Source organism: Peromyscus eremicus, chromosome 12 (assembly GCF_949786415.1).
Source record: "Peromyscus eremicus chromosome 12, PerEre_H2_v1, whole genome shotgun sequence".
In the NCBI taxonomy this organism is placed as follows: domain Eukaryota; kingdom Metazoa; phylum Chordata; class Mammalia; order Rodentia; family Cricetidae; genus Peromyscus; species Peromyscus eremicus.
This window is the reverse complement of record NC_081428.1, coordinates 24,548,577-24,573,711: the sequence shown is the minus strand read 5'-3', so window position 1 is coordinate 24,573,711 and position 25,135 is coordinate 24,548,577. Positions and strand designations below refer to the sequence as shown.

Genomic DNA, 25,135 nt, shown 5'->3' with positions numbered 1-25,135 from the left:
GCAGTTGTTTGGATAGAAGTGAGTTAGAGAGAGAGAGTGAGTGAAAGGAGAGAGTTAGGAAAGTTTGCTAGCCCTCTAACTTGCACCTGTTATGGGTCCCTAATACCGTCTGCGCACAAACTCTTAATTTAGATGCCAGTTTTACTGATATACTTGGCAGGACAATTTTAGAAAACACTTTGGATGAGAGTCTGTAATAGCTCTTTCTTGGTGGGTGCTGACTGTTGTCTCCCTAGATAATTTCATCTTTAAGGCTGTAACAAAGGTGTTTGATGGTGTAGTCTACTGAAGTTGAGGAAAGGGGTTAGTACTGATACAATTTCAATGGAAATGTGGTGGGTGTTGAAATAGATCTTTAAAAATATTTATTATTATTATTATTGTTATTATTATTATTATTATTTGTGTGTGTGTATGTATGTATGTATGTATGTGCAGCACATGTATAGAGTAACCCGTAGAGGTCAGTAAAGAGCATTAGATCCCCTAGAAATGGAATCACAGACAGTTGTCCCCTCATCATGGTGCTAAGGAACAGAACCAGGATCTTCCAAAGGCAGGAGACACTCTTTACCACTGAGCCACCTCTCCAGCCCCCGAAGTGAAATGATCTTGAGAGATCTCAGTAAAACTGTGAAGACTGGGAGATGTGCTTGGGAAACAATTCCTGCACAGGGTCTCCTTTCTCAGACTGGGTGTGCATGGCAGAGCCTGTGTTTAACATGCACGAGGCCCTCCCACACTGAACATGAGTGTAGACACACACACACACACACACACACACACACACACTTGCACATATGCACACACCTAAAATAAATGAAAATAAAAGGATATATCCCTCAATAGATGGAACTTCAAAATCCTTACATAAAATCCACTTAAATAACCTGAGAATTTGTGGATTTTCTTTTTCTCTTGCCCTCCATCATACTAAGCTTATTTATTTCCTAGTCCTAGGTTATCTTATCTTAAAAGCACATTTTATTCCAAGAAAAATTTATTTTCTGTTATTCACTAAATCGATGTTTTTACCAAATCAATGTATGTCTCTTAGCATTTACTGCACGTTCTTGTTTTTATTGCTGAAAAGATTCTAGTTCGACTCTTGGAATTCTTATCACAGTGTGTTTACTGAGTTTTCAGTCAGCTTTCTCAGGATTAAATTGTCTTTCACTTTTAAAGGCAGCGCGCTGTTAACCAGGTTTCTTTCCACAGACAATTGCTCTAAGTTCATGGGTCACAGCAGCCTCAATGACTATACTGCCTTCCTTTAAACTTGTATTTTAGTTAGCTAATGCATGCACTCACTTAAGGGAAAACTAGAAAAGTAGAACAGTACACACACAAAAAAATGATCCAAGTCCTACTCACCTGCTTCTGTCCTACAAAAAAAATAAATCCAAATCCTCCTTACCGACTCTATCCTATGCTACCTGCCACAGTACGAAGTACTCAGCTTGGAGTCATATACTATAACTTTGAAGACAGTAACTTTTGTTTTTGTTTTTGTTTTTTTGTTTTTCAAGACAGGGTTTCTCTGTGTAGCTTTGCGCCTTTCCTGGAACCCACTTGGTAGTCCAGGCTAGCCTCGAACTCACAGAGATATGCCTGGCTCTGCCTCCCGAGTGCTGGGATTAAAGGTGTGCGCAGTAACTTATTAATCAAAACGATAGCTTTACATTTACAGAGCCTTCAACATACATTATATGGTTTTGCCTGTGCCATATATAATAGAAAAGGAAACAACGAATTCACGAAAAAAGTGTCTGTCAACTATCCTGGGAATATTTTACATTGGGCATAATTGTCCTAATCATTCCGTAGCCCCCTCAGCCATCATTTTTCAGAAGAGATAATAAAGTTGGTATGGTCACAGGAATAATAGCTAACAGGTGCCTGATACCTTGGGATTTAGAAGGCCATCATTGCAAACTTTAGATTATATGCAACCTCCCCCCATTTCTTCCTCTTCTTTAATTGTTAACTCTCTGCTTTGTACAAGGTACCAAGTTGAAGCAACTGTCCTGTAAACATAATGAAGTCTTCAAGACCTAACCCTTCACTCTTAGAATTAAGCCTCTGTATAGGACCCTTAGCAAATTCAATGAAAACAGAGTATCCATATACTGATATAGCCTAGATCATTCGTTCTGTCCTTAAGACTCTTTGCTGAAAGATCAAACAAGTTTTTGTTTGTTTGTTTGTTTGTTTAACGAGAATGAGGATGAGCGAAGTTATTTGGAAGTTTAGTGCAATCCCCTGGAGCGGTAAAGAAGAGGTTAAGAGGGACCTGGAGGATTTTTGAAGTCTTTGGTTTGGGAGGTTCCATTTGGAAAAAGGTGCAGGGGAGACTCGGATGGCAAGGGACCCAAGACAAGTTCTCATTCGCTTAGATTTCTGCTCCTGTGTAGTTGAAAGCTCACCTGAGGGCGCAGTTAGGCACTCCGGGCATGTAGATGGAAATATTAACAAGCAGAACTTGTCTGAGCAGCGCCAGTGAGGACATGGCAGGGATCGCGCGTCCCCTTTAAAGGTTCCGGAGCCGGGCTGGAAAGGGAGGAAACCCGGGGCGGCAGGGACTGAGGGGGAAACCCACAAGCTGCCGAGCCTAGAGGAGGCAGCGTGAGAGCAGAAACTTCAGACGCTGCAGCCCCGGGCGGAGCTCGGGCGAGCCTCGGCAGCAGCATCCTCCCGCTTGCTTCTCCCCACCAACTCGCGGCCGCCCGGAGCTGCCTCTCCGAAGCTTCCAGGAGCACGGGGGTGAGAGCAGCCACCCCGGGAAGTTTGGACTGCAGCTTGGTTTGGAGGTGCGTCCCGCGCGCCCCAGTGGAAGCAGGACCCGGGGCGATGCTGAGTGCTGCGCCGGGCGGGGGGCGCCCGGAAGGCGCGCGTGCATCCGCGGTCCTGTTGCGGTCCCCGGTGCTCTCCGCATCCCGCGAGTGATGGGCACAAGGGCCCGCCCAGGCAGCCGCTATCGCCGTACCGCCCCTTCGCTCCCTCCTGGCGCACGGAGTCACCCAGGCGCACCCCGTGAACCTCGAGACCGTCCTCTCCAGCTGCCGCCGCTACCTTGACTGCAATCACCGCCAGAGGGGGTGGCTGGCTACGGGACTGGCTCTCTCCTGTAGACGGAGGAGCACTTTTTTGGGGGCCCTTCTTCTTCTTCTGTTCTCACACCCCAACTTTGCAATCGCCGCGTAGCGGCGCCCGGGCACACGTAGTGGAGGCGCACGCCGGGAGGCTCAGCAGGACTGTGGAGGCAGGAAACCGCACAACTGCGCCTCCGTTTCGGCTCTTTGTTGTTCGCCTTGGATGATCCTTGAAAGTGGCTGAGCCTCCTCGGAAACCCGGGGGCCAGGGAAGACAAACCTTGGAATTTTCCTTTGCAAAGGGCTCTGAGGGATTGACAAGCCTCCGGAGAGGTCGACGAGAAACTGCCCTGCAAACTCTTGGCGGATTGACTCACGTTGCTTATATTAAGCCTTTGTGTGTAGGGTGTATGGTGTGTGGCTTCCATAAATTTGGAGATCCCCGCTTCTGCTCCCTTCTCTTGGCATGAGACTGTATGCAGGACCCACCCGAGGACAATGATCGCGGAGCCTGCTCACTTTTACCTCTTTGGATTAATATGTCTCTGTTCAGGTAACCTGCGTCCTCTTTCTTCAGCCTTGATCTGCTTTGCTTGTCCCCCACTCCACTGTTCGTAATCGAACCCTGAACCCTGAACTGACTCTCTGCGACCTCTCCCTTCTAAGGCCAGAGGGGCTCGACCCTTTCAGAACTTCTACAGGAAAAGGTTTCTGGTTTCCCATTTGAGGTTGCCCATCTGGCCTATCACTCCAAACTCCCCTGAAATCTCCCCAAACCTCCCAGTAGAGATCCTGGCCTTTTACCAAGTTCAGGGCACGCCCAGCTTACTCCGGGGAGACGCTTGTCTAACCACTTGGGTGGGAGGAGGCTGCGGGTTGTCCCCAAGTTTTGGTCCCCAGAATGAGGCCAAAGTATCATCCATCTGAGGAATCCTGAGGGGTGCTGGAGTGGAGGGGGAGTTGTGTGTGTGTATCGGGGGAGGGGGGAGTGTGGCTTGTGATCCCCACTCCCCAGGAACCCAGAATCTGGTCCTCCAATCCACTCCTCCTCTTCAGAGCTCAAGGAGTTGTTAGAAGTTGTTTTATGTAACCAAAGTCTGTAATTAAATTCGATTCCGAAGAAACTTGAGGAAATAACTCCTTCTCATGGTAGGCTCTAAACTAGCCACTGCCTGGCTGGGTTCACAAGGGAGACAAGAGGTTGCCAGTGTCTGAAAGGAACAGTAAGTTGCCGGGTAGTCCTTATTGGCGAGACAGAACAGAAGGCTGCCTTAGTATTTGTAGGATGAATTAAATAGTTCTGCAACTCCATGGGAAGTGCTGGGAAGATGCCGCTTAAGATACCTTCTGGCCTAAGAGCAGGCATGCTCTGGGTGCTTGCAAACAGTTTTCCTGTACTCCTAATGAAGCTTCAGCTATGGATGACTGAACTGTGGACTCAACTTTTGTTTCTTCCTTTGCTAAATTCTGTTTTCAATCACGGATCCGGTTTCAGGCCTACACACACACACACACACACACACACACACACACACACACACACACTGCACCTTGGGGAATTATTATAGTCACATACTGAGTGTGCTTCAAGTTGCATCAGGGCCTAAATGTTGGAGTCACTTAATTTGCATAATTATGAAATAATTTTGAGGCTAGCTTGAACATTTGTGGCCTATGGTGATGCTTTATGTTTAGATCAAAGGTTTTTTTCTTAAGCCAAGAGGCTACAAAAAGAAAAAAACCCACAAGAACTAAATGATAGTAAATAAATGCCTAAAAGAATGTAAGCTCCTGAGAGATGCTTCCTTGGCTGGAAGTTAAAAGGCACATTTGAACTAAGCTAAATAGGAAACACACCAAGTTGTTACTCCTTTGAAGAAAACAGAAATTGAAATTTCGGCCTTGCCTGTCTACTCTATGTCACAGTGGATGGATGAGAAGCTTAAACCAACTCTTTGGGGGCCCTTCCCCCCCACTTCCAACTTCCCCTTTCTCTATGGCAGCCTCTCTTCTCGGTTTGCATATCTAGATGATTGAGTAGTTCCCCACTCCCCATTCTTAGCCATGGACGCAAATCAAAATCATTAAGATCTTCTCTCTCTCTCTCTCTCTCTCTCTCTCTCTCTCTCTCTCTCTCTCTCTCTCTCTCTCCCTCTCTCCCTCTCTCCCTCTCTCCCTCTCTCCCTCTCTCCCTCTCTCCCTCTCTCTCCCTCTCTCCCTCTCTCCCTCTCTCCCTCTCTTCCCCCTCAGTCTCCCCTTAGTTTAATTTACAGCCTCAGATACCTCTGAGAATTTTTTGTTGATTCACCTTCTCTGTTAAGGTTTGTTCACGTGTGTAAAGGAAGGTGTCAATGTGATGAATGACTGGAGGGGCAGATTACTGAAGATAGGGGGATTAATGGTCATTAGTCACTGTTGGAGCTGAGTTTGTGTATGTTGGGACGTTTTATCATGGCTGTAGATTAAAGATAGGGTCCCACTGATAGGGTATCCCTGAAAGCTGGCCCTGTCAGCCATCAAATTCTGTCTTCACTTGGGAAATATGTGGAGGGTGGAGTCTTCGCTCCCGTTTAATAATAATCTGAACAGTACTTAATATCTGAGCTCCCAATTTGAATAGATGTGGGATGTGTTTAGAATCTTAGCGCTAACAAGATTAATTGTCTTCGTTTTCACTAAATTTCTGTGTGCGCCGTTGAGTTGGTAGCCCCCAGGTTTCTGTCTCGTGGTGTTACTGGTCTACTTTGCCAGGTTCTAGGCCAGAAGTGGCTTTGTGGCCCTTACTCCTCACTCACATTTTACCTGAAGCTTTTTATTCCTTTGCTAACTTTCACTTAGGCTCCAAGTCTGAACTTGGGAGGCCAAACCATTGGGCTCCTGGGGTGATTTCATGACCCTGGGCTGCTGTAAAGCACCATGATTGATTTAAAAAGAAAACAAAAAACAAAAACTTTGCAGAGTTAGGTAAGTAACTGGTAACTTGGATGTACCCAAGACACCTGGTCAGGGAGTGAATGAAGTTCTTGAAAGGTTGTGTTTCATGTTTTGCCTCCAGCCTGAGATCACAGTCTAGCACTTGTTAATGGAGTGTATTTAGGAGAAATGTGGTGAGCTCAAATAAATCAAAGTGTACTGAGGGGATAAGGCGCCTCTGACAAGATTTAACCTGTAAAAGCATCTATTGATTGTCAGTTCTTTTTTTCTCTCTTTTTTGTGTTTAATACTGGCTGCCAATTTAACAAAGTCTAGAGTTATCTTCAAAGACATCACAAACTCTGTGTTGGTGTGTTGATGGCATATTGAGTGTTCAGTATTAAGTTGGGGAGTGTTTGCTTTTATAGCCTTAAAAAAAACCCTTAATGCTATAAAAAAATTACAGATTCAATGAAGCAGAAATTTGGATGTAAAGTGGGCCTTTCTTTGGCAAGTCATTTTAAAGGTGACTTTATCTAATCGGTTGCTATACCTGTGTTCTTCTTGCCTATGGATATTTTTGGGGTGAGGCAAGGAACATGAGGGGCAACCTGGAAAACAAAATAGTGCTGTGAAGTCTCTCAGGAGCTCAGCCCACATGTGCCACCATAAACATCTTACTAAGCTCCTGGCTCAAACTTGCTTTCCTGTGAAGAGATGATTGAATTTCCATCAAACGTAGGGTGAGATCTGGATTTCAAACACAGGGGGAGTCCCCCAGGGCTCTCTTTTTCCTCCTTGTGGAGGTGTGTTTCTTTACACATCTTTTGGTGAGTTTCGTGGTTTGGGACAGTGTCTGTTCCCCCCCACACACACACACACACTCTCTTTTGGATCTCTTCCTCCCCCTCCCCTCTCTCATTCCATTTCTCCCCGCCCCTCCCCACATGAGTTACTTCAGCCCATGTGGATTAGTTTTTAAATTTTGAAAAAGTATCCTTATTGTGTGGATGGTGTGTGTGTGTGTGTGTGTGTGTGTGTGTGTGTGTGTGTGTGTTTGCGTGTGTGTATGTGCCCGTGTGTGCGTGCAGACGGGCGGCTCGCTCGCACATGCGGATGCTCAGGGGTCGTGGTACGCTTGGGGAAGTGAGAGGCCGAATTTCAGGAGTTTTGATGCAGTCAGTGTCTTGTGTTTCTGTTCTGCTGTGCACTGGGTACTAACCGGCTTCAAGCCTCTGGGGAAGCTTCCTGCCTCTGCTTCCCAGCTCACTCCTGGAGTTCTACGATTACAGATGAACTAGCAAATTCAGCCTTTGTACATGGATCCTGGAGAATCATACTCATATTAGCAGGCTTAGGTGTTTCATCGGCTGGACTGGCTTGCTGACCCATATTATTATTATTTTTTAATTTTTTTAAACATACAGTCTTGTTGGATTTTAGATATAAATACCTAAATTCTTGATATTTTAACAAATATCTCTATCCCCTGATAATGGGTCCTCTAACACCTAAGATTTGTGGCTGAGCTGCTGTAAAAGAGAATGTTTACCTGAAGAAGTCTTTCTTGAGTTTTACTATGACAAATGAAATATTATCCTGTCAAAAGTGGTATAAAACACTCTGTTTCAACTAACAGTGACAATTGTTTACTTATTTTTTATAGTGAGCAGATTTTAGCTATAACAATGTTTATAATGGAAAATAGCTGGGTTCTAGGAATGCAATTGGAAGGAAATTTAGGAATACATTATTCAGTGAAGGTCTTAAAATGGTTGAGCCCTCATCTGTTAACTTCTGTGTTCGTAAAGGATTCTAAGGCAGGATTTACGTTAATTTTTCAAATTTATTTTTGCGTGTGAGTGTGGTGGATGTACGTACGTGTGGGTGTGTCTGACTTGGTGCACGTGGTGTCCAACGGGGACATCAAACGTCCTGCTCTGTTACATTCAGCCTGATTCCTTTGAGACAGGTTCTCTCATTGAACTTGGAACAAAGCTGGCAAGCAGCAAACCTCAGAGATCCCTGTCTAGACTGCCCTCAGCCCTGGGGTTACAGGCTCTGCCCCACATCTTGTGTGGGTGCTGGGAATTCGAAGTTAGGTCCTCAGGCTTGCACAGCAAGAGCATGCTGAATCATCTTGCTAGCCCTTAATTCCTTTAAAAAAATGTTCAGTTGTTAACACAGAAATGGAAACCGGCCTGAAAACTTGAATTTTTTTTTTTTTTGATGTTGGAAATTATAAGGAAATCAAAGTTAGGCCTAAGATAATCTAGAGAATATGTAAATTTGGGAATAAGAAAGGGCAAAGAGAAAAATAGAACATAAGTTTAAAGACATGCAGTAGAGGATGAGATCCGTAATTATAAGGTATGTGTTTGTTTTTTTGTTTTGTTTGCATTAGACAGGGTCTTATTAAGTAAGGCTAGCTGGAACTCACAGAGATCTGCCTGCCTCTGCCTCTCAAATGCTAGGATTAAGGCCTAGCCCTTAATCTAGTTAAAATACATGGAGAAAGTGTGAGGTGGAGATGTAGCTTAGTGGTAGGGTGTTTGCCTATCTTGTGCAAGGCCCTGGGTCTGATCCCCAGCACCATAAAATAATTCACACACACACACACACACACACACACACACACACACACTCACACACACACCACACAGACATGGGGGCAAGGGGAGGGCAGAGTGCATGTGGAAGTATAGTCCATTCTAAGTGAGTTCTGTCCATGTTCCTTGACCACATACACAGCAGGAGAAGCCAACGAGGAGGACTGAGGGTTTATGAAAATCTGATAGCAGTGTCTGTGCTCTGTGTTTAGCAACTATGTAAAGAACTAGATCCCTTACATTTTATAAAGCCAAAGCAGTGGAAACGCCTCCCAGTCTTTAATGCAGTGAAAGGATTCCTTTGAGACTGCAGTTGTCTCTGTTGTCTGCGTCATAGATGCAAAGGAGCAGACACTGAAGAGTAACAGTGTCATCACGTCACACCTTTTCCTTAGAGGAGGTAAGGGAAGTGATGGGAGGAAATAATTTAAAAATGAGCTCGAGTTCAAATTCCGGGGCGAGGTAGGAAACTTTGTGATGGCTTCTGTGAGTGCATGAATCTCCAGCTGTCACTTACTAAACGTTCATCACTGTCTTATGCAACATTTATGAGAGCCCTATAGCAGAGGTGGTGTTGGAGGTTAGATGTTTATTTACTTTTACTTTATAGTTATGGAAACATCACCGAGGAGCTGGGAAAGGTGGATGAGGCCGGTATTTGAACCAGGCTTGTTCTAAGTTCTTTGTTAATGTAAAATTGTCCAAGTTGAAAAGAGAATTGAAGGTTAAAAAAAAAGATATAGTTCCATCTCCTTTTACTTTACCCCACGTGAGACTGTGGTTTGAACACTTGAGAGTTTGAAAGGGAGACATTATGTTTCCTGTCGTTAAGAAAATGGTCTTTAAACCTTTAGATCACCCAGAAAGAAAAGTCCATTCTTTACATCTAACCAGATTGCATTCAGCTTTGATCCCATCTGGGTTGAAAGTAGGGGGACTCAATGTATGTCAAAACACGGTCTGCTGGAGGTACAGATGCATATAGATCCCGAGTTGTGTTTGCGAAAACGAATTCTGTTCTCTTTCATGCACACTTCAGGAGAGAATTTTTTTTTTCTTTTCTGAATCTCAAGGCAAATAATTGGTACTTGTCAGGGAAGAGCCTGCAGAGAGACAATCATTTCCCCTGTGGTTGCTCTTACCCTCTGGGTGAGCTATGGGCTGGCAGTCATTTAGCAGTAGATGAGCCCTTCTGCTTGATTACTCTTCACAGATGACACACTTCATGGTTACTGATCATGGAAGGGGTGACCATTAATACCTGGTTGATCAGCTGCTTAGGAACTGCTTATGCATAGCCAATAAAGTGGCCATCCTGTGGAGATCAAAAGACCACCTCCTTTCCAATTCTGGATTAGGGTGGTTTCCTTTTCTCTACCTCCACTTTCAGCCCTTTGGTTCAATCTTGCTGGTGACCAAGAGGAAGCAGAAAAGATTATAGTGTACGGGGAGGTAGCTTTGATCTCCATCCCCCTCCCTCTCTCTTGATACTTCTAACACGGGATGGTTTCATGTTGCTTCCTTGATGGGAGAGCCACGCCTCATTACCCATCATCCCAAACAGGCTTCTACAAATATCCTTAACTTCTTTTTATTTGGTTTCCGAACATCTTGTGAAAGTGTCGTTCTACACTTAAAAAGTATTTTGAACGGTATGACGGTGCATATTTCTGATTTCATTCATGGAGAGAAGTCCCATTGTGGCTACAGCTGTTCATGGCTTAGAGTTGGAGAGAACATCTACTCCTTGTGTTTCATTCATTTGGCTTTGTGGGGGTGTATGCATAGATGACAAATAGAATTCAGTCAAGTCTGATGTTAACTAGCCTATAGTTTTAATGCCTGCCTGCCAGTTTGATACTTAGGTGAAGCTTTGAAAGCCCCACCAGTGGATACAAGCAGATGCCAACAGAGTGCTGTGGTTCCTGTTAAGTGCCAAGTGATTGATTGACATGTATGTTATAGGAAGTAATCAGCGTTGATTCATAATAAGGCAATGTATTTGAAGGATCTAATACAAACAAACAGCCAGCATATTTGAAAAGTACCTCTTGCAATAGCAATTCACCATTACAGTTTTCAAAGATGCTCTTGATTGGATTTTAGAAAGCATCCAGATGGGAATATATTCCTCTTCTCTAGCTGTAGAGGCCCTGAGAGCAGGGAACAATTAATTCTCCACTGTCACTTATGGAAGGAGCAGTTCCCTAAAATTACTTGGGAGGAGTTTGGTTTGAGACTATTAGGTGTTCAATTCATTAAAAGAAGACATGTATTTTTATTTTATGTGTATGTGTTTGCTTCGCTGTGTGTTTACCATGTGCCTACAGGAGCCCTCAGGCCAGAAGAGAGCATCAGATCCCCTGGAATAGAGTTACAGGTAGTTGTGACCTGCCTGATGTGAGTTCTGGGAACCCAATCTAGGTCCTCTGCAAGAGCAGGAAGTTCCCGTACCTGCTGAGCCAACTCTCCAGCCTCAGGGGGTTCACCTTTTATTGCCACCTCCCTTCAGATTCTCCACTGAATGTGAAGAAAAACACTTGAAGACTACAAATATTGTTGGATGTACCTATTTGATACTTTAAAAATCCTTTCTGGTGTTTGCCATCTCCTGATTTCATTGTAAGCTTCAAGGACAACAGGAGACGACTCTCAGATATCATGAAGAGTTTAGAGCTTGCTGTGCAGGAGTGTTAATAATGCACCATGATGGACAAAAAATTCATCCTCTCATCCTCTTGTCGGGACTGTAGTGAATGGGGAAATCAGAGGCCGGAATTGAACTTCTGTCCACGAAAGTGATTTTGTGTCTGTTATTGTTAGCTTCAGGTGTCAAGTTGATGTACCTGGGAAAGGGAACTACAGTTGAGGAATTGCCTCCATGGAGTTGGCTGTGGGCATATCCATGGAACGTTTCCATGATTATTAATTGATGCGGAAGAACGCAGTGCCCTGTGGGAGATGCTGTCCCTAGGCAAGTGGGTCTAGAGTATGTGAGAAAGGTAGCTGAAACCGACTGGCAGGGATCCATCAAGTGCTGGTCTTCCATGGTTTCAGCTGCAGGACCTGCCTCCATGTTCCTGCCTCGAGGGCCTGCTCTGGCTTCCCTTCTAGGACAGACTGCAAATCTGAAAGCAAAGTAAACCCTTTCTTCCCTGGTTTGGTTTTGATCAATGTTTGGTCACAGAAACAAAAAGCTTATACTGATGTCCCTTTCAAGATTGTGTAGCTGCAGATAATGCTGGGGAGATCGACCAAGTTTTATAATTTCATCTCCTGACTTAAATAACCTACATTCTGTTCCATTTTCCTGCTTTAGTGTATGATTTTTTTTTTTAAATCTTTTTGTTTTTTAAGTAGTGATCAACTAAATTCTAACTTGGCTCAAGCAATGTGCCTATCCCTTTCATAGGAAACTAAACCTCTGCTTTTAGTTCCTTGGCTCTAAAGCTGGTTTTGTTTATTAAGGCTTGCTTTAGAAGGCAGCCGTTATCACATCCAGGCATCACTGAAATGGGGCTTGCTCATATAACAGAGTGAGAGAAAGCACATTTGTACATGTTAACTACACACCTCGGGGTAACTTTAAACGGCTTCAGCTTCTTGGTTTGTGAAGTATTTCAGTCACTCCAGACCATTCAATTAGCAAGCTGTGTGTATAAAAGTAAACTACCTCATACAGCCTGTGGGAGATAAAACTCATCAGTTTCTACCCCCTCCCCCCCACCCCGCTCCCAATGTGGGGAAGCAAGAGTTCCCCAGCAAGCTTTTTATTAAGCTTACTACTACAACTTTCATAAGTGAATGAGTTTCTCCAGTCCCAAATTTCCTAAACCTAAGCAAATAGCGGGACAGTAGGAGAGAAGCCAAGCCTTCATTTGGAGAGTTCTGCATATGCGAAACACATTTGTCCCTGTTGGAGGGCTCCGCTTTTCATCTCCACACATTCGGATTGGACAGAAGCCGCATAAGCGCAGCTTTCCGTTAGATTTAGTGTGGTGAGAAAGGAAAGGAAATCCGGTGAGTTGTTTGGTCTTTAACGGCTGGGAGATTATCACTCCTTAGAAGCATATAGTAAATATTCTTTCACATGATAAGAACCCAGGCATTATTAATTAAATGACGGATTGGTACTGTGTTTGCCCACTTGTGTACCCTGAATCCGAAGGACAAGGAATCCATGACAATATCTCTGATAAAAATAGTCGTATTGATAAAGTCAGAAGTCTACGGGGTGTCACTCTCTTCATGGCAAAGTGCTAACATGCCTTATCTTCTCACTGGAAGCAGCCCCTTTCAGAAGGAATGTGTGCTGTTATCCCCACTCATCAGCATGGAAATGAGGCTGAGAAAAGTTAAGCTCTTGAGGATCTTCAGGCAGTGAGTTGGAGTGAGGATCTGGAAGCAAGCTGCCTGGTGTCCGAAGTCTTGCTGCTCACAGTGAAGCACATGGGAATACATTTACTCTCTTCGGACGCTTGGGTTGTCTTGTTTTTGTTCTTATAGAGAACTGGGCTGGGATGCCAACTTGAATCAATTCCTTGTTGAGCATTAGATCTTTATGTCTACTGTCCACTCCTCTCTTCTGCTGTCAAATGATAGTTTACAGAGAGGAAATCACCCTGGTATTACATGCCACAGATCACAAAGTTACCTTACAAATATGGCCTGGCTGTGTAAAATTCAGCCCTGTCCAGTTTGGGGAATAAAGCTGAAATAGTAAGACCCTATTCTGATAGTTGAGTAGGTGAATCGAAGTTTTCTGATAGTTGAGTAGGTGAATCAAAGTCAGCCCCACCGGAAGTAAACTTCTCTGAGAAGATGATCATTGAAGTGGAGCTGTTTTGAGTTTGGAAATAAACGCTTTCTTGGTGATAAGATGTTATTGATGACCTGGTAGGAGGAGTTGTGTTAGAATTAGTGCCGGGTGTTTCTTTAAGGTCTATCCTTCTCCAGTGACAGGTTTCAGAGCAAACAAAGAAAAATAAAGCATTGAAAAATACTAAAGAACAAAAACCATGGTCCCTGATGGTCATGACTTGAGTGATTCCACAGTCCTTAGGAAGAATCAGCAGCATAAATGGCACACTTCCAGAAGCAATCAGTGCGTTTCTGAAACGTTATTCTTTTTTTTTTTTAAGTTGTTTTAGATACAACTTTTTATTTTTTTTATTTATTTATTTTTTGGTTTTTCGAGACTGGGTTTCTCTGTGTAGCTTTGCGCCTTTCCTGGGACTCACTTGGTAGCCCAGGCTGGCCTTGAACTCTCAGAGATCCCCCTGGCTCTGCCTCCCGAGTGCTGGGATTAAAGGCGTGGGCCACTACTGCCCGGCGATACAACTTTTTAATCATGACTCTTGTTTCTTAAGTATGACTTTCTCAGGTCTACTTGGTAGTTCCCCCAGTGTTATTTCCAAAGGTGCAGATGGGATCATGTATTTATATTTTCTTCTCTGTTTCTTGAGTTGACATAAGGCTTCAAGGTGTAGTGACCTTTCTTCCAGTTTCTTGTTCAATGGCGGAATAAAGCAGTAGCATGTCAAAGACCCTCTTTTTACCAAGCCTTGGATTCTCACCCTAAGTGTTTCCTCCTAAGTTAACATTTGTAAATATTTATTTATTTATTTATTTATTTATATCTATTCGTGTACGCATATGTGTGAGCAAACATATTCCAAGGTGGAAGTTGAGAAGTCAGATACAATTTATGTTGAACCTAGGTCCTCTGTAAGAGCAACAAGTGCTCACAGACCACTGAGTGATCTCTCTAGCCCCGTACTTATTTTAATAGTAGTAGAGTTTAATAACACTGTTTTATTCATCTTGGCCACACCCTCAGCCTATTATTGTTCTTTTAAAATTAATTATTGCAATCATGGTGTTTGTGGTGTATGGTGCACATGCCATGATACTTGTGTGGAGGTCTGAGGACTTTTGGAGAGTTGGTCCTGGGAATCCAGCTCAGGTCATCAGATTTACATAGCAAGGGCTTTGTTTACTGATCCATGTAGCTGCCCAGTTAATGTTTTTAATGTATTTCATAGTGATCATCCTAAAGATAGCTTGAGGATTCTTAGTCATCATCATCATTTGAAGAATCCATGTTCTTTTTTAAAAAAATTTTTTAACTTAAAACATAGATAACATGTAGCTTTCAGTTTTTTAACCTTATCTTTCATTTAACCCCCGAAGATCTTACATTATATAGATTCTAACGATTTTTTTTTCTGGACCCAGAGATTTAAAATGATTTCAGAAACTAGGTACTTGTTTCCTTAAGATAATTTCCTACTGAGCCATTTAGTCTAAAATCATAGTTCCTGGGAATGTCTGCTCAGGGCTTCTCTGTGGAAGAAAATACTGAAATAAGGTACTGGGCAAAGTCAGCTAGAGCTTGCTCTGGAGAACTAGGGCATGAGTGTAGATAAACTTGCAAGGAGTTTTCAGAGAAGTCATAAACCCTCTTAGGAAATTCCCCCAAGTGATAAATGGTGTATTGGTATCTAAACTAATAATGAAATAACAACAACAAAAGTCCTCAGAACAAATACAGCCCACTGGTCACCATTTTTGTGGCTATGGTATCATAACGTCACTTCCGCATAGGACAGATCTGTGTCTTGATGCATGCTCCTACCCTGCTTGACTCTGTTAGACGGTTTTCCATTCCTGGTCTTTGTCTTTCCTCATTGGGTTATAACTAGTTAACTGGTTACATTAATGGCTTATTTATTTAACCCAAAGCTCCTGCCTTTATTGGGCTCTGTTTACAGTTTACCAATAGTATTTGGTGAGTGAGGCAAAGTAATCATCGGTTTTACTGTTTGTGTTTATTCTGTCGTCTTAAAGCAAACAAACAAAGAACACAAAACCCCAAGTGCTTGGTGAGCTAGGAGCCCCTGGTGAACTCAACAAATAATTATAGTCTTGAGTAAGAAGAGAGGTGATCAACACTGTTCTGAGGGTTGACTGATTGCTTCCAAGAGATGCATCGCCATGTTGCATTGAATTACAGGCTAAGAAAATACATTAAGGAGACAGAAAAAAAAGAAAAATGGGGAAAACTGAGGCTATAGCAAAATGGCAAGAAGCTGTGTGTGTCCTTGTGCAAGAATTTATTGCAAGATCTGAACCTAGATCTCAGTTCCTTTCCTTTCATTATTTGTATACAGATCATTAGCTGGTTGACAGAAATATTATGATGAGGGGAACTTAATCGAAAAGTCAGTAATCAGTTCCAATTGAATATTAACCAGACATGAAAATGAAGAAGCCTGGACTAACTTGTCAGTGAACGTGTAATTTAATTTGTGAAGTATTGATTTATATATGGTTTTGAAGACTACATCTAACATTTCTGTGAGGAATCTTGTGCATAATTCATAAATGTTTCTCAAATTTACATTTGGAGGATTTCATTGAACACCATAGATATTACAATTTGCTCAGGTGGTCAAGATATATCACAAAGGTATATATATGAGGAAACTTACATTAACTGTTCTCCTTACTCCCCCAAGAATACCTAGGTTATTTCTTGGTAGATGTAAGAAAATTCCTTCTACATGTAGAATTTTTTTTAACTCCATTTTGTTTCACTGCCAAGTGCATGGGATTGCTTTTTGTGTCTGAACAGCTCATCGTGGGGGGAATAATACGGCAGGGTCCCATCGGGGATCATTAGGGGCATTACTCATGTAAGACATCTATCAGGGCAGCTCTCCTCATGCTGAATTCGAGAGCTGCAGCTCCGAAATAATATGAGATGCTCACAGCCATGAGGCAGGGAATCACTTCTGAGTGGGAGAAGGTCAAGGCACGGGCAGGGAAGAGGTCAGAAGCAGTAATGTGCCCCGAGCATGAAGAGCAGATGCACTGGAGGCTGGAAGCATCCCCAGCATTTCATTGTCCACAGGAGGCATGTTTAAAGATGAGCATTATCCGATACTTTGACAAAATAGCCTGCCAAGAATAACTGACCCTTCATCCCAGGAAAGGGTGGCTGTGATTTCCACATTTCTCTGGAAATTATTTCTGTAGTTGAATTGCCTCAGTCCAGTTGATCTTTAGCAGCTCTGGGACCAGAAGTCTGGTTCTTCTACTTCCGTATATACAAGTGCTTCTTTCTTTGTGACCATAGACATGTTAGATTTGTATTTTTTGTTTTTTTTTTTTGAGAAAAATACCTGTGTTTGTATAGGCATTATTGATTAGCATACGTGACACACCTGCCAAGTTAGGGAAACAACCTGGGTCATGTCACCATACTGGCTTTTTCTGAAAGCTGTCTTCTGTCTCTGGGGGTGCTCTGGCCGGACCCTTTCACATGGTTCCTTTGCTTCCATTTTCCAGCACAGTTCCTGGAAACAGTGTATTTAGCCTATGGATCTATCTCTACAGTGCATACTCCGGAAAGCTTTAGCTACCTGGTCTACATACTGAGAGCGGAGCTGATGGATTGGTTTCTCTAGCAGCCTGTACAAAACTCCCCTTGCCTACCTACTTACCTCATGACTTCCTACACATAGTGTTTCGGATCTCTTTTCCGACTCTGATGGTCTATGATTAATTAATCAGTTATAACCAATACATGGACCTGTCTGTGAGTTATTAAGTGATGCATCGAAGAAAACTGGGTTAGGAGTTTCCTTTGCCTTGATCGGAGGAGTAATAGAAATGATTAATATTTCTTTCTTTTTATTTATTTCATCATTTATCTGAGTCAGGATCTTAGTATGTGATTGTGGCTGGCCCGGTATTTGCTATGTAGACCAGGCTGACCTGGAACTCAGAGAGGTCTGCTTGCTTCTGCCTGCTAGGTACTAGGATTAAAGACATGTGCCACCACACCCATCTCCCTCATTTTGGGGGAAAGAATATTATACTTTTAGAATTACAGAATGTAAGAAACCTGTATTCCAGTGTTAAAAACAGGCAAGTTGGCCTTAGAACAGCTTTGTGTAGAGATGTGCCAAATGTGGAAGTAGTATAAAAATAAGAGCACTTAGTTAAGCATTGGGTCTTACAAGAGGGATTGATAGGACTTTGGATGTCTGTGCTAGCTTGGAGTCTGTGACTTTTGCAATGATATCTTCTATGGCCTCGCTGTGGTATAGAGTGAGAAGAAACACTGCTTTGACCCAGACTAGGTTATTGTTCTTTACTGGCCACTGAAAGGCTTTTCTTCATGCTGAGGATTTGAGGGTTGTGGGGGTGGGGTGGGGTGGGGGGTTGTTCCTCATCTGTGTACTGCAGGCATCCAACTGGTTGACATTTAGTTTGCTTCCAGGGTTAAGTTTTGTAGTGTTTAGCCCAAAGACAACCCAAAAAGCTAACTTACCTTTTGCTGGGTGTGTTCTTAGTGTGGTTTTGCTGTCTGGTGCCATGATTGTAAAAGGAAGGGTCCAGAGGTTCAGTCTACTGCTGTGAATAGTCATGTCTCCTTCTCTGGGTTTTATCCCATTGCTATTTCCTTATCAGTGAGATGGAGGTAAGTAAGCAGCTACTGGGTAAGAATCCCATGCAAATTAAATAAATTAGCGTATGTAAAGGGCTTAGCATTGGTTTGACTTGTTTGTGTATTTGAGTGTGCAGTGTTACATTGTTTATTTCTAGTTTACCTGTTGAGAGTCTTTGCCAAAGTCTTTGGAAAGATACTCCTTCCTGTACCCAGTATGGACCCTTTGCACCGTGCCCAAACTTAAAAACAACTGCTAGGTAGCATCCTCATGGTCAGACTCCTAGAGACTGAAGACAACAAACAAACCCCCTGGGAAAAAGTGTGAGCATCTTGAAGAGAAAATTCCAGGTTCAGTTGACAGGTCAGACACAGATGGATTCCTGGGCAGACTGCCATGCCAATGGGATAGCCATTTCTACATGAATAAAGAAAAAAATACAATATTGTTTATACTGAGCAAAAAAATGCCAGCAATTAAGACGGTATCAAGTTTCCTTCCTACCCCACCTCCAATTTAAAAAAAAAAATGTTAATGCTTCTAAGAGGATTAAGAGATTTGCAATTTACTGTGAATTATTTTAATCAGATTAACTATCCTCATTTACTTGGAACTCAGCTTTTTTTTTTTTTTTTTTTTTTTTTTTTGGTGTGGGGAATGGAGGCCTTCCTTCTGTAGCAAGACTTGGGACAGGCCAAGGTAGTGTGGGCCCTAAAGAAGAATGAAGTCCTTCTGGATCCTGGAGTAATATGGTGGGCAGACCTGAAAAGAGAAGGTCCAAAGGAGGTAGACTAGAATACTGCTTACAGATCCCAGGCATTGATAATATTCTCTGAATTCAGGAAAACTGTATCCAACTCCCTTCTTTATTACCTAACCACTGTCTTCAGAAGCCATAGGTAAATTAGTGGTATTGAAAACACGATTCAAGAACACGATGTTTAAAAGAGCCATTGACACAGGTTGGGAAATCCTGTGTTGATTATTGATTAATGGCGTGATTCATTAGTTTGCTAAGTCATTATCACCTTTTGTGTCTGGCTGTCTCTAGTGTTGGCCCTATCACTAACAAACTGTGTGAACTTGATTACACTACTTAACTTTTCTAAACCTTGTTTTCTTATCTGTCAGTTGGGAGAAGATACAATAGGAAAAGGCATGTAAAGTGCTTTCTCCATTAAAAAAAAAAACATTCAATAATTTGTCACCGTTTCAGTTCAAAAATAGATATAGGAATGATTTCCTGGAGTCCTAACGTTAAAGTACTGAAGCCTAATACAGGAGGATTTTAATAATATATGATTATACTATGCGCTTATTAATGAGAGAAGTTGTGAATTAAGCTATAGGCTAGACTATTCAATGAGGTAAATTGTCCATTCAAATAAGAGAGCAAATGGATGTTTTTGTTTATTTGTTCACTAGTGTTGAGTCTCCAACATCCTAGTTAATTCTACTACCTCTGAGTTATAGTGCAGCTCACACTTTGTACAAATTTTCTCTCCGATATACATGTTCTCTAATATGCATGTTTCTCTCCAATATGCATGTTCTTGTTTCCTTTTATCCCTTTGTGTGAATGTGTTGTCCAGGAAAGCAGCAGGATGTTGAAGCAGTTTTACTTACATGGTTGTTAAGTAATTAATATCTGGTAGTAGGTATCAGAGGTGAAATTTTAAGAAGGGAGAGAAAATTACAAATTTTGATTTCATCACCAAGCATCCTGTTCAAGAATGCTGTTACTAGTCTGTTTGGGATATATCCACCTATGTATTGTCTATGTTTGGTCCCAGGTCAGTGCTCCCCCTAAGCCTATCTTATGGTTTTTCTAGGGATGTTCATGGTTACTCATCAGGGAAGCTTTCTCTGTCTTCCTGGATCCCAGACACTCCCAGTGATACCAATTATCTTATGTCTCCAAACGGATAGTTTCAATGTTCCTAAATAAAAACTGTATCTAACAGAAAAACAATACAGAGCTAAAGAGATGGCTTAATGGTTAAGAGCACTGGCTGCTCTTCTAGAGGACTGGGTTCAGTGCCCAGCATCCACATGGCAGCTCACAACTATCTATAACTCCAGTTCCAAGGGATACAACACCCTCACACAGACATACATGCAGGCAAAACAACAAAGCATAGAAAAAAAATCATTTAAAAAGATAGAAAAACAATGCGTTTTCCATTACTCCCAAATCAAATAGAGTAACTCTACATTCAACAGTAATCTAAGGATCCTTCATGGTAACGTGTTTATCATACACACAACAGAAAGGAACTCATGGTGTTTGGGTTTGTGTGAACATTAAGGAGACGTATTTAAATACTTTATAGTTTCTTTTTGGGACCTACAGCGTTAAATCCTGTTGAAGCTACAGAAACATCTAGAGAATTTGAGCACTTAAAGTTACTTTTAAAATTAATTAAAATGCTTGCTTGGTAGTTTACTAAATCTGCCTTATAAATAGAATGGGGCCTGTTAAGTACTTTTTTTCATAAAAATGCAGTTGTAAAATAAATTTAACTTGTGTGTGTGTGTGTGTGTGTGTGTGTGTGTATGTGTGTGTGCACATATGTGAAATGGCATACATATGTGCAGAGTTCAGACAACAACTTTATGGAGTTAGTTTCCTTTTACCTTTACATGGATTCTGGGTATCAGACTGGCCTAGAATGCAGTTTTCGGAGCTGAGCCGTCTCTCCAGCCCTCAAAGTGCTAATTTTCAAATTCCTTAGAATGTTTACCATTCAGAATTACTTTTCCCTGGAGATACCTGCTCTAGCTAGGAGCTGTTGAGGTTTTGATAATATAGAAGCAAATTTAGCTATGGTTACTCCACCCAAGGTTCATGATGTTTCATCTGATACTTGAGGGGGGTATATGAACCACCAGAACAGGATGTACACAATGAAATATGGAGGGTAAGAGAGAAAATGGGCTTCTGTCCAGGGAAAAGGACACAGTAACAGATTCAATAATACTGAAAATCAACCTTTCTCTTTGTCTTCCTGTTAACCTTGGAGTAAACAATAGAAAAATATTAGCACATAGAGAAAAGAAATTGTGTTGGTGGGTGAATCAGAAGCATCTTGGGATTATGGTAGGCCCCCCCGCCCAACCTTTTCCTCATTCACAGCTTCACCAACAATGGATTGAAATATTTAGAACACAAATTACATATTCATGGCCAGGCTTATTTTCTCTATCATTGTTTCTAACATAAAATAGTATAACCACTCTTGGCAGTGAATTCGGTATTATAAGTAATTTAGAGAACTTAAAGTATGAGGCCACATACAAATATATTTATTAAAAACAACTTGCACATCCTTGGATTTAGGTATCCTTGGAGGTCCTACAGCCAAATTCCTGCAGGTCTTGAGGGATGAGTATAGTTAACAGATCTGGTGCCTATGAAAATATTTCTCACCAAAACGCTGGGCAGAATATGATGGGTTTCTTGCTCCAAGTTAACCAGACTGAATTTCACAGTGTGGTGAAGGAAAAACATTATGTTTTTAGTTTTAGGTAGGGAAGATAATGTTTGTTTGAGTGGGACAGAAAGACTTCCTAACCACTAGTCTGGCTCAGGCTATTAGGATAATGAAGGGGAGAGATGGAGAGTCAGGACAGGGATGAAGGGAGAAGGGGAGATAGACTTCTGGATGGTCAAACGAAAAGATGGAGCCGGAATAGAGTTTGTGTGAGAGGAAGGGAATTGTACTGTCCGAGTAGCAGTTCAGGAATACAGGAGGGACCATGTACAGAGAAAGCACTATGAATTGTACCCGCAGTCCTCCAAATGCAAAGCCAAAAATGCTGAGGGGGAACGTTCCAGAATTGTAAGTGAATCATTGGTTCAAAGATGTGGCTTTGGAAGAAACCCTAGCATAAGACCTAAAAGAAAAGTTTCTCTAATGAGAAGCTTGAGAGTAAAGGGAGCAAGGAAGATGAATAAAGCCAGCTCTCCCTACTTGCTTTAGTGGCTATTACTATTTCTGTGTGAATGACTATAATGTTAGTCTGTACATAAGACTAGAGGTCTTGTTAAGGAAGAGAACATTAAAGGAAACGGTCATATCTGAGTCTGGTTTGGTTGCATCCCCTTCAATTTTGAACAAGTTTGCTCTTGACTAAGTATATCGCCATTTCATTGAAGTACTATTGATTTAGAAGGGAAAAAAAAAAGGAGCAAAGAGCTAGTTGCAGTATAGTTCCAACATGCAAGCATGCAACTGCTTACTGAGTAATCACGATGTAAACAATACTTGGAATAGAATAGAGACTTGAGGAATCTCAGGGTGCTCCAAAAGGAGTCTGCTGGAGTGCTTACTAAGGCAGAAATTTCCCAGTGTCTGTGCATTGGCCGGCATCTCTTACCCACCCAGTGGCAGTGGCCGGTCTCTTATTGCAACAATACAAAAGCATTGGCACTCTGCCACTCTTGAGTTGCATCTTTTGTAACGTGTTTCCCCCCCTTGCTGCTGCTGCTGCTTTCTTCTTCTCCTTCTTCTTTCTCCTCCTGCACCTTCTCCTCCTCCTGCCCCCCTCCTCTTCCTCCTTCTCCTCCTCCATCTTCTTCTTTTTGGTTTTTTGAGACAGGGTTTCTCTGTGTAACCCTGACTGTCCTGGAATTTACTCTGTAGACAAAGTTGGCCTCAAACTCACAGAGATCCTCCTGCCTCTGCTTCCTGAGTGCTGGGATTAAAGCCACCACCTGGCTTCCCCTTGCTTCTTTGCCTAACTGCTACTCAGCACACACAAGGCAGGTTAGGCTTCATCTACAGGAACACATTTGTCTCTCATGCCCTATATCCTTGCTGAATCAGTCCTTCCATATAACACTAGTATTGTTAAACATGTTTTTAGTTTGAGACTATATCCAGTGATCATGCAGTGTATTTTGTGTTTTTTTTTTTTTTTTCTTTTTGGGTTCCTTTGCTAGGTTTTGAATAGTTTTTAGGATAAGGAGAAATATTTAGAACCCAACAGATTATCTCGTATTTCAGCCCTGGTGGGTGCTTCGGTTATTAAGCATACATTCAGTGTTACAGTTGATGTGAAGCAAAGAGAGTTGATTACTGCTACTAGATTCATTTATTGGTGGCTTTCAAATGGACAAATGGACAAAGAGAATTAACACAATGAGAGGAGTTTTTTCTAGTGTCTCATGGAACTTATTTGCTGATTATCAGATATGGTTTCACTTATTATTTCGCTGTGATGGTGATGAGCTAATTTAGAATTGTTCCCTACCAGCCTCGGAATAGAAACAACATAGCTGTTCCTTCTTTAAGCAAAGTTTATGGGAGGAAGGAGAGGACCTTGTCATAAGGATTGGTCAAGCTTGGTCCTGATGGTGATTCTTTGTGCGAGATGCTCTGTTGGATGCTCAATAGCTTCCTCAGCCTGCCTCACAGCCTCAGTTGTGAGAGACAGACAACACTGTCAATCTCTTTAAAGTAAACCTGATGAGAAATAGATTGGAGTGGGTAAATAAAATATAAATATATGATATAACACAAGTACATGTATACTGTGGTTATATTCATGCACAAATATAATTTTCTATGTCTTACAACCCCCCCCCCCCCCCAATCTGATCTGTGTTTGGCTGACAATCGTAATTAGTCTGCTATGAGACTTTGACGATGTAAGGAAACTCAAAAGTTGGGTATAAGGTTCTTTGGAGGTTAGAGTCAGATAAATATCTGTCAGTTTGAGGCCAGTCCAGTCTACATTGTAAGCTGTAGGCTAACCAAGGCAGGTAACTAGAGTAGCAGTGGCAATCTGTCTTTAAAAAAAAAACTACCAGGAAGAAAAAGTTGGCTATATTGAATTTGTCTTATTGTCTCAGTTCAATGTATCCTATATGGTCTTTTGAAAATGGGTTTTATTGAAGTAATTTTTCTTTTGGTTTCTTTTTAAAGAAGATTTATTTATTTTAATTGGATGTGTCTGAATGTTTTGTCTGCATGTGTGTCTGTGCACCGTGGACTTGTCTGGTGCCTCCTGAGGCCAGAAGAAGGGGTGTTGTAGAGGGTTGTGAGCCACCTTGTCAGTGCTGGGATCTGAATCTGGGTGCTCTTAACTGCTGAACTATCTCTCTAGCTTCCCTTCTGTCCTCTCCCTCACTCCCTTCCTCCTCCTCCTCTTCCTCCTCTTTTCCTTCCTCCTGTATTTTTTCAGGTAGGGTCATTGTTGTAGCCCAGACTGATCTTAAGTTCCCTGTGTGGCCAAGACTGTATTTGAGCACATGGTTTTCATGTCTCCTGCTCCCAAGTGCTGAGATTTCAGGTATGCCCCATCATGCCCAGTCAATAAAGTTGTGCTTTTGTTTGTTTGTTTGTTTTTGAGACAGGGTTTCTCTGTGTAACAGCCCTGGCAGTCCTGGAACCCCCTTTATTGAACTCACAGAGATCTGCCCGCTTCTGCCTCCCAAGTACTGGGATTAAAGGCTTGAACCACCACCACCACCCACCAAAGTTGTGCTTTCGATACTGCATATTACATATTCAACAATCTCTTCTCTGACACCAAGTAGGATCTGAGATGATGTTGCAGTGCCTTGGGGTGCAGGGTGAGTTTTAGATAGATTACTCAGAAAAGGTTTTTGAGTGAAGGCTTTAGACCTAAAATCTAAGGAATAAGAGTGAATGAATCAGGCCGGGCAGTGGTGGCGCAGGCCTCTAATCTCAGGCCTTTAATCCCAGCAAAGGCAGGTGGATCTCTGAGGTTGAAGCCGTCCTGGACTACAGAGTGAGTTCCAGGACGGCCAGGGCTACACAGAGAAAACCTGTCTTTAAAAACCAAACCAAACCAAACCAAAACAATCCCCCTCCCCCCCCCCCAAAAAAAAAAACCCAAAAAGTGAGTAGATGGGGAAAGTACAAAAGTTTGGAGATGAGAGATGCTTCATAAATTTGTGAAACACAAGCAATAGATCCATATATATGGAGATGAAACAGGAGATTGTTGGGAGTAATTACTTCCCACCTTGTCCTTTCTATGCCAATTGGCACCTGAGATATTTGTTTCTCATTGTTTTAAGAATTTCGGGCGA

At 42.3% G+C, this 25,135-nt stretch overlaps 1 protein-coding gene across 1 annotated transcript in view; it reads left to right on the top strand.

Moving 5' to 3' along the window:
* The first annotated feature begins 3,015 nt into the window (after positions 1-3,015).
* The window catches only part of Robo1 (roundabout guidance receptor 1), a 386,707-nt gene continuing 364,587 nt past the window's right edge, over positions 3,016-25,135 (top strand). The window contains exon 1 of the mRNA XM_059277691.1: positions 3,016-3,645. Within this exon, the coding sequence (XP_059133674.1) occupies positions 3,591-3,645 (55 nt within the window). The 5' untranslated portion in view covers positions 3,016-3,590. The remainder of the gene's footprint in view (positions 3,646-25,135) is intronic.